The sequence below is a fragment of the Salvelinus fontinalis genome, chromosome 2, assembly GCF_029448725.1.
Source record: "Salvelinus fontinalis isolate EN_2023a chromosome 2, ASM2944872v1, whole genome shotgun sequence".
NCBI classification, from domain to species: Eukaryota; Metazoa; Chordata; class Actinopteri; order Salmoniformes; family Salmonidae; genus Salvelinus; species Salvelinus fontinalis.
Window position 1 is genome coordinate 73,906,522 of NC_074666.1, and position 14,328 is coordinate 73,920,849.

General features: G+C 44.7%; 1 protein-coding gene across 2 annotated transcripts in view; it reads right to left on the reverse strand.

Moving 5' to 3' along the window:
• Positions 1-14,328, reverse strand: part of LOC129825368 (transmembrane protein 104-like) — a 78,900-nt gene that overhangs the window by 49,842 nt on the left and 14,730 nt on the right. For both annotated transcript variants that reach the window (XM_055885428.1, XM_055885436.1), the window contains exons 7-8: positions 9,805-9,904; positions 7,867-7,963 (exon numbers count right to left, since the gene is read on the reverse strand). In XM_055885428.1, coding sequence (XP_055741403.1) covers positions 7,867-7,963; positions 9,805-9,904 — 197 coding nt within the window. The remainder of the gene's footprint in view (positions 1-7,866; positions 7,964-9,804; positions 9,905-14,328) is intronic.

Here is a 14,328-nt window from a genome sequence, read left to right on the forward strand (position 1 = left end):
TGTACTTTCGAATTTTGTTTGTCATGTTGGCAATATAACAAGCTTTCAAATGATGCCCACCTGACCCAGACTGATTTATGAATGGACAGTTTCTGGATTGCGAAAACAACAGTAATTGTGTGATGGCTGGGATGCAGGATACGACAGACAAGAGAGGGCAAAAAAAAGCACCTTGTAGTTGAAGACTCTTCTCTGAGTAATAAAAGTGCATTAAAATTACTTAGGACACGTGCACACTTTGGAGAAGTTTGTGGCCACGTGGACACACCAGTTAGTCCTCTCACTCAAACACTTGGAATGATTTGTCTTATGTTGCACCTACCCCACATTTTCCAGGAATATTCTTTTGTTACTGAATATATCCAGAGTATTTTCAGATTTTGTTATCAACAAATGCAACAGAAGTACAATAAATGTAAAATGAACATAAAATTCACAGTGTAATGTTTTGATTCGGTCTTGTGTCAGGTGAAATGTTGTCCTCACCTTTGGTCTAATCATTTTCCAATAATATCTAAACTGTTCCCTTTCAATTGCTACCATGGTTATGCATATCATTTCATATTTCTTCTGTCAGAAACATTTTAATTTAGCCCTATCCATATAGGCCAATTGCTACAAGTGTAAAAGGGTTAAGAGGTTTTGCAGATCGTGATGGAGAAAATGGCTGCCATGCTCCACAGCATGATACATAGCGTTTTGTGTGAACACCATTGATCTAACCAAAGGTCAGAGCGAACCAAACAGGCCACCCACTGTGCAGCTTGTATGCTGTTATTAGTCCGTATTCATATGACAAAAGCCTGTGTGTTTACAATCAACGTTGTCTGAGCTCCGTCTGAAAGTGACTAAAGAATGTGAAAGGAACTGACAAAGTACAGCCCAGCACGAGCTGTGTGAAAAGCTTGACGTCCATTGAAGGTTTACAGAATGATAAAACCTTTGATCACCTGGAATACCTTTTTCATTTCAGTCACAAAGTCACTGAATGAACTCATATGACTAAGTTTCAAAAGAACTTGCAGAGCTGGCCATTGACGATAAGTCAGACAGTCCAGACACCTAGGGTAAGGTGTGAGGCTAACCTCCAGAATTGTGAATTCCATTCCGTGCAATCCAGTGAATATTGTTATTGAGTTTCAGTCATGTCCTCTGCATGCATGTATGTATGGGGTGCAAAGTTCATACTATGTGTAGGCACTACCTCCCAATCCTAGAGAGAGTGGTTTGACAGGCTTAGTGACGGGGGTGAATCGATACAGTTACATATCGGGACATTATTTTTGGACAATATTATATTGATACTTTGACTTCAAGTAACGATTTAAAAAAAATTAAAAACACAGTTGAAGTCTGAACTTCAGACACTTATGTTGGAGTAATTAAATCTTGTTTTTCAACCCCTCCACAAATTTCTGGTTAACAAACTATAGTTTTAGCAAGTCGGTTAAGACATCTACTTTGTGCATGACAAGTCATTTTTCCAACAATTGTTTACAGGCAGATTATTTCACTGTATCACAATTCCAGTGGGTCAGAAGTTTACATACACTAAATTGACTGTGCCTTGAAACAGCTTGGAAAATTACAGAAAATGTCGTTTTGGCTTTAAAAGCTTCTGATAGGCTAATTGACATCATTTGAGTCAATTGGAGGTGTACCTGTGGATGTATTTCAAGGCCTAACTTCAAACTCAGTGCCTCTTCGCTTGACATCATGGGAAAATCTAAAGAAATCAGCCAAGACCAAAATAAAAAATTGTTAGACCTCCACAAGTCTGGTTCATCCTTGGGAGCAATTTCCAAACGCCTGAAGGTATCACGATCATCTGTACAAACAATAGTACGCAAGTATAAACACCATGGCACCACGAAGTTGTCATAACACGCGTTCTGTCTCCTAGACGCGTTCTGTCTCCGACAGATGAACGTACTTTGGTGCGAAAAGTGCAAATCCATCCCAGAACAACAGCAAACGACCTTGTGAAGATGCTGGAGAAAACAAGCACAAAAGTATCTATATCCACAGTAAAACGAGTACTATAATCGACATAACCTGAAAGGCCACTCAGCAAAGAAGAAGCCACTGCTCAAAAACCGCCATAAAAAAACCAGACTACGATTTGCAACTGCACATGGGGATAAAGATTGTACTTTTTAGAGAAATGACCCCAAACATACTTCCAAAGTTGTGGCAAAATGGCTACCCAAAATGTTTGACCCAAGTTAAACAATTTAAAAGGCAATGATACCGAATACTAATTGAGTATATGCAAACTTTTGACCTACTGGGAATGTGATGAAAGAAATAAAACACTCTACTATTATTCTGACATTTCACATTCTTAAAATAAAGTGGTGATCCTAACTTTTTACTAGGATTTACTAGGGAATTTTTATTAGGATTAAATGTCAGGAATTATGAAAAACTGAGTTTAAATGCATTTGGCTAAGGTGTTTGTAAACTTCCAACTTCAACTGTGTGTGATATATATACACTGCTCAAAAAAATAAAGGGAACACTTACACAACACAATGTAACTCCAAGTCAATCACACTTCTGTGAAATCAAACTGTCCCTTTAGGAAGCAACACTGATTGACAATAAATTACACATGCTGTTGTGCAAATGGAATAGACAACAGGTGGAAATTATAGGCAATTAGCAAGACACCCCCAATAAAGTAGTGGTTCTGCAGGTGGTGACCACAGACCACTTCTCAGTTCCTATGCTTCCTGGCTGATGTTTTGGTCACTTTTGAATGCTGGCGGTGCTCTCACTCTAGTTGTAGCATTAGACGGAGTCTACAACCCACACAAGTGGCTCAGGTAGTGCAGCTCATCCAGGATGGCACATCAATGCGAGCTGTGGCAAGAAGGTTTGCTGTGTTTGTCAGCGTAGTGTCCAGAGCATGGAGGCGCTACCAGGAGACAGGCCAGTATATCAGGAGACGTGGAGGAGGCCGTAGGAGGGCAACAACCCAGCAGGAAGACCGCTACCTCCGCCTTTGTGCAAGGAGGAGCACTGCCAGAGCCCTGCAAATTGACCTCCAGCAGGCCACAAATGTGCATGTGTCTGCTCAATCGGTCAGAAACAGACTCCATGAGGGTGGTATGAGGGCCCGACGTCCACAGGTGGGGGTTGTGCTTACAGCCCAACACCGTGCAGGACGTTTGGCATTTGCCAGAGAACACCAAGATTGGCAAATTCGCCACTGGCGCCCTGTGCTCATCACAGATGAAAGCAGGTTCACACTGAGCACATGTGACAGACGTGAGAGTCTGGAGACGCCGTGGAGAACGTTCTGCTGCCTGCAACATCCTCCAGCATGACCGGTTTGGCGGTGGGTCATTCATGGTGTGGGGTGGCATTTCTTTGGGGGGCCGCACAGCCCTCCATGTGCTCGCCAGAGTTTAGCCTAACTGCCATTAGGTACCGAGATGAGATCCTCAGACCCCTTGAGACCATATGCTGGTGCGGTTGGCCCTGGGTTCCTCCTAATGCAAGACAATGCTAGACCTCATGTGGCTGGAGTGTGTCAGCAGTTCCTGCAAGAGGAAGGCATTGATGCTATGGACTGGCCCGCCCGTTCCCCAGACCTGAATCCAATTGACCACATCTGGGACATCATGTCTCGCTCTATCCACCAACGCCACGTTGCACCACAGACTGTCCAGGAGTTGGCGGATGCTTTAGTCCAGGTCTGGGAGGAGATCCCTCAGGAGACCATCCGCCACCTCATCAGGAGCATGCCCAGGCGTTGTAGGGAGGTCATACAGGCACGTGGAGGCCACACACACTACTGAGCCTCATTTTGACTTGTTTTAAGGACATTACATCAAAGTTGGATCAGCCTGTAGTGTGGTTTTCCACTTTAATTTTGAGTGTGACTCCAAATCCAGACCTCCATGGGTTGATAAATTTGATTTCCATTGATCATTTTTGTGTGATTTTGTTGTCAGCACATTCAACTATGTAAAGAAAAAAGTATTTAATAAGAATATTTCATTCATTCAGACCTAGGATGTGTTATTTTAGTGTTCCCTTTATTTTTTTGAGCAGTGTATATACACATACACACACTTTTTTTGTTGCTTGGTAGCATTAGCTAGAGCAAGTCGGCTGTACCTGAGTCAAAACTCCGGTATTTTCATCCTACAGCTTGTTCTCCATCTTTTTAAATAGTGAGCCAATATGTTTTCAGAACTTATTTCCATGACTGATCAAAACTAATTTTCTCATGCTCTCTTGTCTCTCTGCAGCATTATCGAATTGAAATACACATAGTATCACAATACATATCATATTGGCATCTAAGTATCATGATAACATCTTGAGGTCCCTGGAAATTCCCAGCCCTAGACAGGCTGTGAAGACAGTAGCTTCTTCACAATTGTTCAGATAAGCTGAAGAAATCTCTTTACAGCGGTTATCAAAATAGTCCCTCCTATATAATAGACGATCCTTGATTTGGTCAGTGTTTTTCCTCACCTCTCTCCCCTTCTCTGTGCTGATCCCCAGAGCCTTGTGGGTCTGCTAGTAGAGCAGAACTACTTTTCTGAACTGGGACAGCTGTTCTGTCACATACTAAAAATAACCCACAATCTGTTGTCCAAGCACAACAAACACTGCTGCAACCACCGTGGGGCTACTGTCTGAGGAAAAATTACAAATTAAATGAGAGATCTACAAGCATAATGTGAGGTACACTATATATACACACAGACACACACACAAACATATGTGGACACCCCTTCAAATTAGTCAATTCGGCTATTTCAACCACACCTGTTGCTGACAGGTGTATAAAATCGAGCACACAGCCATGCAACATCCATGGACAAAAATTGCGTACTGAAGAGCTCAGTGACTTTCAACGTGGCATCGTCATTGGATGCCACCTTTCCAAAAAATCAGTACGTCAAAATTCTGCCCTGTTAGTGCTGCCCTGGTCAACTGTAAGTGCTATTATTGTGAAGTGGAAACGTCTAGGAGCAACAATGACTCAGCCGCAAAGTGGTAGGCCACACAAGCTCACAGAACGAGACCGCCGAGTGCAGAAGTGCGCAGACCATGATTTTGGAATGAGATGTTCGACGAGCAGGTATCCACAGTTTTGGTCATGTAAGGATACCTAGTCAGTTGTACAACTGAATGCCTTCAACTGAAATGTGTCTTGTATCTTGTTCTGATAAAGGGACTGGGACATTCAAATCGACCAATGAGATCTAGAATAAGACTAGCTTGTGGCTCACTTGATGACGATTAGAGCAGTCTGGCCGGGCAGACCACTGACATGTGGGTGGCATCTATAAAAACCTGGTCTGATGAGGCCGGTGGTCCGAAACACGCAACGCCCAGGGTTGTGACTTTCAGACCAACACAGTACAGAGCAGGTGAAAAAAAAGCTCTTAAGCCTGTCTGATTGGACAACAGTCCATTCTTGAGGGTGCAGAGGGTAGAAGGCCCCCTGGAGGAACCACTCCATCAACCCTACTTCTGTCTGTCTGTGACATTAGCCTGAGTTCTCTATATCATGCTCTCTCCTTCTCTTTCACTCCATCAGTCTCTCTTTCCTTCTCTCTCAAACAGCCACCCACATGGGGATTACAGCTGTGAACTGTTATGCTGTAATCGGGCTGCCCTTTAATCTTTCCTTGCTTCCTTTTCTAAACCCTAATAACGCTGTGGCTGGACTAATGTGTCCGACATCAATCCCACTCCCCCTGTGGCAGCCAGTGGTGCCCTACACAGTACGGCAGCCCAGGCAGACCAAATACACACCCAACTGAGGAAGTTCAGGTTGCATTAGTGCTTAGCACAAAACCACAACATACACATTACACACACTATTGATTATTTAAGATGAATACGTATGGTACACAGAGCAGTTACCACAGTAAAATCCCTTAAGGAAACGGATAATACCATAGCAAGGGATTAAAGCCCCTTATCAATGACACCTATAGAACTGGGAGCTACACATGCCTGGTCAAGGTACAAATGGAGGATTAACTGACAATCTGTTGCCAGGAGAGACTACTCGATTTTGAGGTTGAGAAGATGTGATGGTGAGGAGAGAAATGTGGTTGATGAGGACAGGAGAGAAGGGCCATTAACAGATAGAATGTAATGACCACTGAAACACAAAGTACCTCCTGAACATAGTTCAAAGACCAGCTTTGAGCAATTCCATTGGTATACAACAACTAAGCAGCAACTAATGCTAACATATTGAACGCAGTGTGTTTGCTAATGCCTACACCCTCTTAGAAGCTCAAAACTAAGTCAAACTAATTGCATAACCAAAACAAAAAAAGTAATTAGGAATTGTAATTATGGTTCTTTTTGTAATGCCTTTTTCAAACACTCAAAGAATGGGACGGCATAATATATGAATAGGCTCATTTGAATTCTTTAGCTAAACCAAAACAAAATAATTAAGCATTTCCCAATGCCGTATTGTCAGCCTTTCTGACAACTGTTCCAATGTTTTCCAAAGTCTGATTAAGCATATTATAATAGGAGTCAATACTAAAGCACCCTCTGACTCACTCAGTTCATAAAGAGACTGGCAGTAGGGTGATAAAGCAGGTCACTTAGTTTGGAGCTTGAAGCCTTCCAGTGAAATGATATGGACGTTGTAAAGAAAAAAGAAAATACTGGGCTGCATAATGACTCCAGATGGCAAAGACTCTAGATGTTGTGGACATTGTGCCTAGATAGACCCATCATTAGGACGAAGGGCACCTTGGTCTTTGGGGTGGGGCAGAGACGTGTCAGAGGGCATAGCGTAGGTGGGAGAGGAGAGGTATTTCCATTGGGCAGGACAGAGCGGTGTATGGAGAGCGGCTGGGCTTAAAAGGAATAGTCAATCAATTATTTAAAGTGATCATGGGGAGTGGTGGGCAGTGGCTAAGGGGCCAGAGCGTTTGACTCAGGCACGTCAAAGACAAAGGGGGGCTGAGGAGAAGGAAGACACTCCACTCCCTGTGTGCTAACAGAAGCTGATGAATGTTTTATCAAAGCTCAATTATTTATTTAAAGACGAGTCCACCACGGGAAGAAATCTAATAAGGTTTCATGGAGAAGAAAATGGGAGAAAATACAACTAAGCCCCTAGAAATGCCTGTAAGCAGGAGAGACCAAAACTAATAACAGGAGACAGCTTCTTCAAGAAACACCAGAGAACAGGTGACTTTCTGTCAAATACGGTCCATTTTTTAAAACATATTCCCAAGCAGACATCATCTCAACATCTACTATAATAAGAAGCAATCAGTTAGATAAATTAACACAGAGGTGGAAATGTCCCTTTCCCTAAAAGGAAACTTTGTGAAACTGCAAGGTAAACAAAAAATACAGGAGGAGATTATAAATCAGCATAATTTCAATTCGTTGACATGATGTAAGAGGCTTATCCAGACGAGATAAAAAACAACAATGCATTTATTGGAGAATTGTTTGGGTATGCTCGTTCTGTTGAAAATGAGTGAGGATGGAGGGAGGAGTGAGGGTGGAGGGAGAACAGTGGAGGGGGGAAATAATACAGGAGGAGATCAGCACATCTATCACTGTCGGCCGGCAAAGTTAAAGCAAAAGTGGAAATCGCAGGAGTTTCGCTCTTTTAAGACTTCAAGGGCACACACACTTGCTCGGGAGGGGTGGCGTGAGAGGGAGACCGAACTGGAAGGGGCTCTCTGGGCTGAAGCTGACACTAACACAGACAGGGGTTGGCACATTGGGGCTCAGTCACGATGGCAGGGGCTGACAGAGAGAGATGTGGTACACCATGTGTCCTCCAGGGGCCTTTGGGACGGGGGTAGAAGGACAGGGGTGAGAAACAGGGGTGCAGTATGTACTCACCAGAAACACCTTGTAGGTGTCTTTCCTGGTGACAGGCCCCCAGCACAAGTCGGTGTCGTCGTATTTCACACTGCCAGCACTGCATGAGTGGTTACCACTACAGAGAGAACAGACAGACTGGTGATCATTACAGATCCCTTCATGATCAGATCAAATCAGTCCAAGAATTACATACGACAGGAAAGACTAGTTTACAATGTTGCAAAAGAACATGAAACAATGATAAAATATTAAATATGACAGGGCAGAATTACAAAAACTTTGCAGACTTGTCAGTTCCTACTACCTCGGAGCGGTTAGATTATCAGTGAGGCCAGTTCCTACTACCTCGGAGCGGTTAGATTATCAGTGAGGCCAGCTCCTACTACCTCGGAGCGGTTAGATTATCAGTGAGGCCAGCTCCTACTACCTCGGAGCGGTTAGATTATCAGCAAGGTCAGTTCCTACTACCTCGGAGCGGTTAGATTATCAGTGAGGCCAGTTCCTACTACCTCGGAGCGGTTAGATTATCAGTGAGGTCAGTTCCTACTACCTCGGAGCGGTTAGATTATCAGTGAGGTCAGTTCCTACTACCTCGGAGCGGTTAGATTATCAGTGAGGCCAGTTCCTACTACCTCGGAGCGGTTAGATTATCAGTGAGGCCAGTTCCTACTACCTCGGAGCGGTTAGATTATCAGTGAGGTCAGTTCCTACTACCTCGGAGCGGTTAGATTGTCAGTAAGAAAAGTATCAGTAAAAGTTATATCACTGCACAAGGCTTTACTGAGTTGAAGTGATGATCCAGTCTTCCTGGTGGAAATTGACACATTGTCATTCTGAGGCAATCACAAAACTCTTTCAGTGCTGCCAACAAGGTGCGGCAGACTGAGCATCAATTATGGGACATAATCATTAGAATCTGCCTCTGCCACCGAGACGTCTGCTGCGGCAAGGCTTTACAAAGAGATACCGCTCTGCGATCTCAATCGCCTGGCTCTACTCAGTGGCAGAGCCAGTCGAGCGGGGAGCTCCGGTCTGTGCCATAGGGTAATTCCTTTTTAAGTGTCTGTTCCGCCTCACATTTTAGCTAGAAAGTTACCACGGCGCTTTTCGACCCCACTGAGTCAGAGGGACAAATGTATATTTTTTATGCTACTAGGTTGGTATGTTAATAGAACTTCCTCTGATGTGTTAAGTGATTAAATTGTAATCTTGAATTGAAATGTATTCACTCACCTTCACCTTTAAAGCTAAGTATCTCTAGAAATGTTTAAGGATCTCATCCTCACCACATGATGTTCATACGAAACCCCTATATGGCACTCCCAGGGCTCACTGAACCCTTAAAAAGTCACGGATAATCTAACGGCATTTGGACAAAATGGGAGAGCGCTAGTGTTTTGGGACGGGGGTCTTTTTTTTTTTATTGTACTTTTTGGTACACCATGAGAAAGTCAATCATCTTTCTGTCATAAAGCTACACCAAATTGAATTGTGATCCTGACGGTTAAGGTGGTCTCACCAGGACAATAGTTTCTCTAGAGAAGAGCCTCCCTTAGAGCTGCAGGCTAAATCATACTGTCTGAGACTGGAACAATATGGAATATGTGATGTCACCCAGCCCACCGGGCCAGTGGAGGGGACTTGTAATAAAAACCTGTCTGGGAGCCAGTCAACAAAAAGTAATTGCCAAGAGCACTGGTGGGAGGTCAGGAAGGCTAAAGGCCCCCTCATCAGAAAGTTTTACTGAGACAGAAGGTCAGGGAACAGCCAAAGTGCAGAGACAAAAACAGAACTGAGAGAAAGGGATATGTTTTGTCCTGCCAAAAGTAAATGCTCCAAGTACTTGGGAAAGTCAGCTGCCCCCACATTAGTCATAAAGTTGCTTGAAATAACACCCCCAAATAAGTAACCCATGAATGTAATGAATCAGCAACCTGGCTGGCTGGCTGGTCTTACCAGGCTACTTCCATTAGTGATATGGGTACAGCAGCAGCATAGATGGCCAGGTCTCCATACAGGTAGACTACCATGCAGATGTAGAACATGTTGGCACCAACTGAAAGACAAAACCAAAGGGTTAAGACATGAGCAGATTATACCTGGATCTATACATAAATGTCCTACATTATATATTTCTAGTGTATGTGACTGTGTTATCAATTCATCATATCTCCGAGAGAATCTGCCTAACAGCCGTCAGATGCCTGATTATGAAACATGGTCAATGCAACTTGTGTCAAACTTCAACAGCTAACCGTGCAGTCTCCATCAGAGGCAATCTCCTCCGTCTCTACACCTCCACTCCTCCATCAATCCCCTGCTTCTCCCTCCGGGATGGCAGCCACAACTGCAGCAGCACATTTCTCCGCTCCTCCGGAAGAATATTAATCACACTAATTAAGAAAGTAATCACTTCATGATGAAAATTCTCCTCATTACATCCCCCACACCCACCTCACACTACTGGCCCATTCAAGACAACGAGCGGAGATTGAGAGCTTTCAACAACGGGAGACCGATAGCCATGTTGTGCCAGGGATCCATCATACACTGGAGTTCTCGTGTGGGAGGCTCCTGCGTCCTACTGGCCCTGGCAGCCAATTCATTACTGACAGGGAAATTAGAGTGTGGAGTCCATTAAAAATAAATAAAAGTGAGGGGTTTATAGTTTTACAGGGCTAAATTGATTCATCTGATCTGAGAGTAAAGGGACGAATGGCAACCTTCTGCTGCCCATCACCCAGCCGAGCAGAGGGAAACATGAAACGGGATATGGAAGAGGACTAGCTGGTCCAACAGCCAGATAAGCCCATGTAGTTGTAAAACAGTTATCACCTGTTTTATGGCAGGGTTGGATGGACACTTACAGTAGACTGCATTATAATATGAAGCTATATTACAGTTGCTACAGTAAGTTGCTGCAGCCCTGTTTGAGTTAGATGGAGAGTCTAACAGTTAGACTCTCCATCTAACTCGAACAGGGCTGCAGCAACTTACTGTAGCAACTGTAATATAGCTTCATATCTAACAGCAGGTCAATTCTGTGGGAAAGGGCGATGACAGCAAACATTTACCTAGCTAGCACCACCACTCATCTTACCTCCATTAAGATAATGTGGTGCTAAAGTACTGTGGGAGAGGGAACCAAAGGGCACTTTGGTAGCCAGGTTGTGTTTATACTCTTCCAGGACCATCTGATCACATCATTGTGCAGTGGTGCACTGAGGTCATAAAACACAGGCTGGGGAAAATAAACACTGATAACTCAAGAAGATGCCAGTGTGTGCGATTACACATACTGTACCTATCAGTATTGATCTGCACACTGATTACAGTATGAAAGTATCTCACAGGTTGGTGTGGTGGGGACTCGATTCTCTCTGCATCAATTCTACACATTCCATTTTCACCTCCTCTCCGACAACCCCACTTTCAGAGGTTAGCACTGTACAGTACTCTCTACCATTCCTGCATGTCTCCATCTGGCCCTATGGAAAAGAAGCCTGTTAGAGCTTTTGCCTCAGATAGGGGGAATCAGGGCTGCCTATGCTGCCCCTGTCAGTGAGCGATAGCTAGGTGAGGACCCAGCATGACCAAGAGGATGCTGCCCTGCCAGGCTCTGTCACTAATACCTCCCCATTACCCATGGCCAGAGGCTCACATGCTGCTGCTGCAAATGACTCCTTACCTAGGAGCTCCACTCAGTCCCCTAGCGGCACGGACACACGTCACTATCCATCACCCCACTGTTGCAGACTGACAGAGGCCTTGATAGCCTCTCTAGCTGGGTCTGGAGGAGGAAGGAGTGGTTCCCAGAAGAAGAGGTACGTTAGGAAGTTGCTTCCTTCCAACATCCACAGCCATTTTGTTGAATGCCAACCACGCTGGAAGCCACAGCTGTACTGGTCTCCGCTCTGCTATCGTGGAGCGTCATCAGGCAGGAATGTGAATGCGAGAGCCTGACAACTGAAGGCGGTTTGTTGGACGCAACAGAAATGACTTTCCTTAGGTTTGATTTTGAAACGCCAATGGGCTTTTATTGAGTGAGATGTATTCTTTGTGCTAAAACTTGGGATATTGATCTGGATCTCGGGGTAATCATAGAGTTGAGCAGTAATAGCAGCAGGCCCTCTGGAAAGGAAAGCACATCCTTTATGTTCATATACAATAGAGACTTGAAAACTATTTTAGTTGAGGCTTATGTAATTGGGGTGGTGGTGGGGGGGTGGGGGGGGGGGAATGGCTGACAAACATGCCCATTTATCTTCTTAATGGCAGCGCTGCTCCCCATTTTCCTTTTGTCAGTGCCCCTCATAGCGTACAAGTATGACATTTAAGAAAAGTCATTCAAGTACAGAAAATGTATGCATCGGTGTTAGGTACTCATTAAAGCTGGGGTCTGTAATAAAGGAGACTGGATTAGTATTCCTCTCCATGGTCTCTATAAGTCAAGGGTATATGGTGGTGCATGTTATAGAGCCTGTACCTTCTCCCTCTGTTTGCACACCATCCATTTCCCCATACATCACTTCTACTGCCTTTTCTACCTAGAGGGATGGTGGGCTGAGATGGGCGCAGGAGCACACAGACCAGCCTCTGTTGTTCACCCCCCTTTGTGATATTAGCCACAGTCATCTTCTAATCAACTTGCAAATTGTGGATGAGGAAGGTTACAATAACACTACACGCACTGTCCTCGCTGCTCCGCTGATAAACCAGCCCCCATCAAAATTCCTGTCAGTACCGGCAGGCCCGATACTCATGGCCTTATTCCAAGCTTGCTCTGCTGCTATGACAATTTTAGCTCAGGAGGAAGTCAAATGCCCTTTCATAGTGATTATTTTTCAAATACATGAAGTGGGAAGGAGAAGGAAAACAAACAAACATTGAAAAAAAGTATTCCCCCACACATCCACACCGAATCTGCGCATCATATGAAAAAGTGCCTTTCCTGCCAGTGGTGCCCAGTGCGGTCGAACAGTCCCATCAATAACCAGAACCGGCCCAAGGTAGTAAGGATTCAAGAGGCCAGCTGATTGGCTGTGAGCTGCCCCGCACCGCAGGCTTCAGCCCCTTCACTCACACAATCAAGTCCATTAACTCCAACAACTCATTCAGCAAATCTCCACTATCCAATATCCATCAACAAAACAAGAGATTTTGTTTTAATGCCTGACAGCTTTACCACAACAGTAAAACTCCCTGATCAGACATACCACTAATCTTATATTACCTCCCAGCACTAATTACACAAAGAAGCGTTCACATCAGCAGAGATCTGGGTAGAGAGACAAACGAGACTTCCATTATGCTGGAGCACCATTGAGCTGAGACAAAGAGCTGCATCTCTCACACGCGCTGGGCCCAGTGCCCATCTAATTTATTTCTGATTAGAGTCACTGGGCAGCACTCCCACATCACACAGAGAGATAGAGGGGACTCTTATCTCTGCCACCGATCGATACTTCCTCGTGGCGCCTCACCCTCACCTGCAGCCGAGGACAACACCACACCAGACACACACAGGGAGAGGTCATCACCAAAGAGTTTAACACATCAACTTTAATAGGGCTGAGAGAAAGAGGAAAGAAGAGACTGCAGCCAGAGTGTTCCACAAGGGAACAACATGCTGCTTCTCTAACAGCATGTTGCATGCCTGCCTGGCTTTGTGTGAGTCAGTGAATCATTTTGTGTGCGAGTGTGCCAAGTGCACCACCTAGTGGCCAGAGCCGGATCACAACACAGGAAGAGATCTGCACACAGATGACATTGTCAGAGTGAAGCAGAACGGTTTGACATTTTTATCATCAGAGATGACAAAAGCGATGCTGTTGAAGTATTGGCACTGCAGGTGCGTATGCTGCAGATTGTTGAGTCACCTACCTGGTTAATACTACTTGAGATACAGGCCGACCTGACAGCAGAGGAGGATAGGGTGGGGAGGGGGTAGTGAGCGGGCCCAGCACACCGAGGAGTGTCTACTCTGACGTAGGTGAGTAATGTAAATCAGCAAGGTTGTTCTGTTTCTGGTTCAAGGTGAACATGATTCTGCTTCAATTAGCTCATCACTCAGACTGCTGAGGCTTTAACATGTTCACCGCCGCTGGTGCAGCCTGCAGGAGGCCCACACACACAGCTGGGGAGACTAAAACAGCAGCAGTGTGATGGCCAGGGAAATACAACCATTTAGTCATATAACCTGAGGGTACCAAACATTAGTAACACCTGCTGTTTCCATGACATAGACTGACCAGGTGAAAGCTATGATCCCTTATTGATGTCACCTGTAAATCCACTTCAACCAGTGTAGATGAAGGAGAGGAGACAGGTTAAAGAAGGATTTTTAAGCCTTGAGACATTTGAGACATGGATTGTGTATGTGTGCCATTCAGAGGGTGAATGGGCAAGACAAAATATTGAAATGCCTTTGAATGGGGTTTGGTAGTAGGTGCCAGGCGCAGCAAGTAAGTATCAAGAACT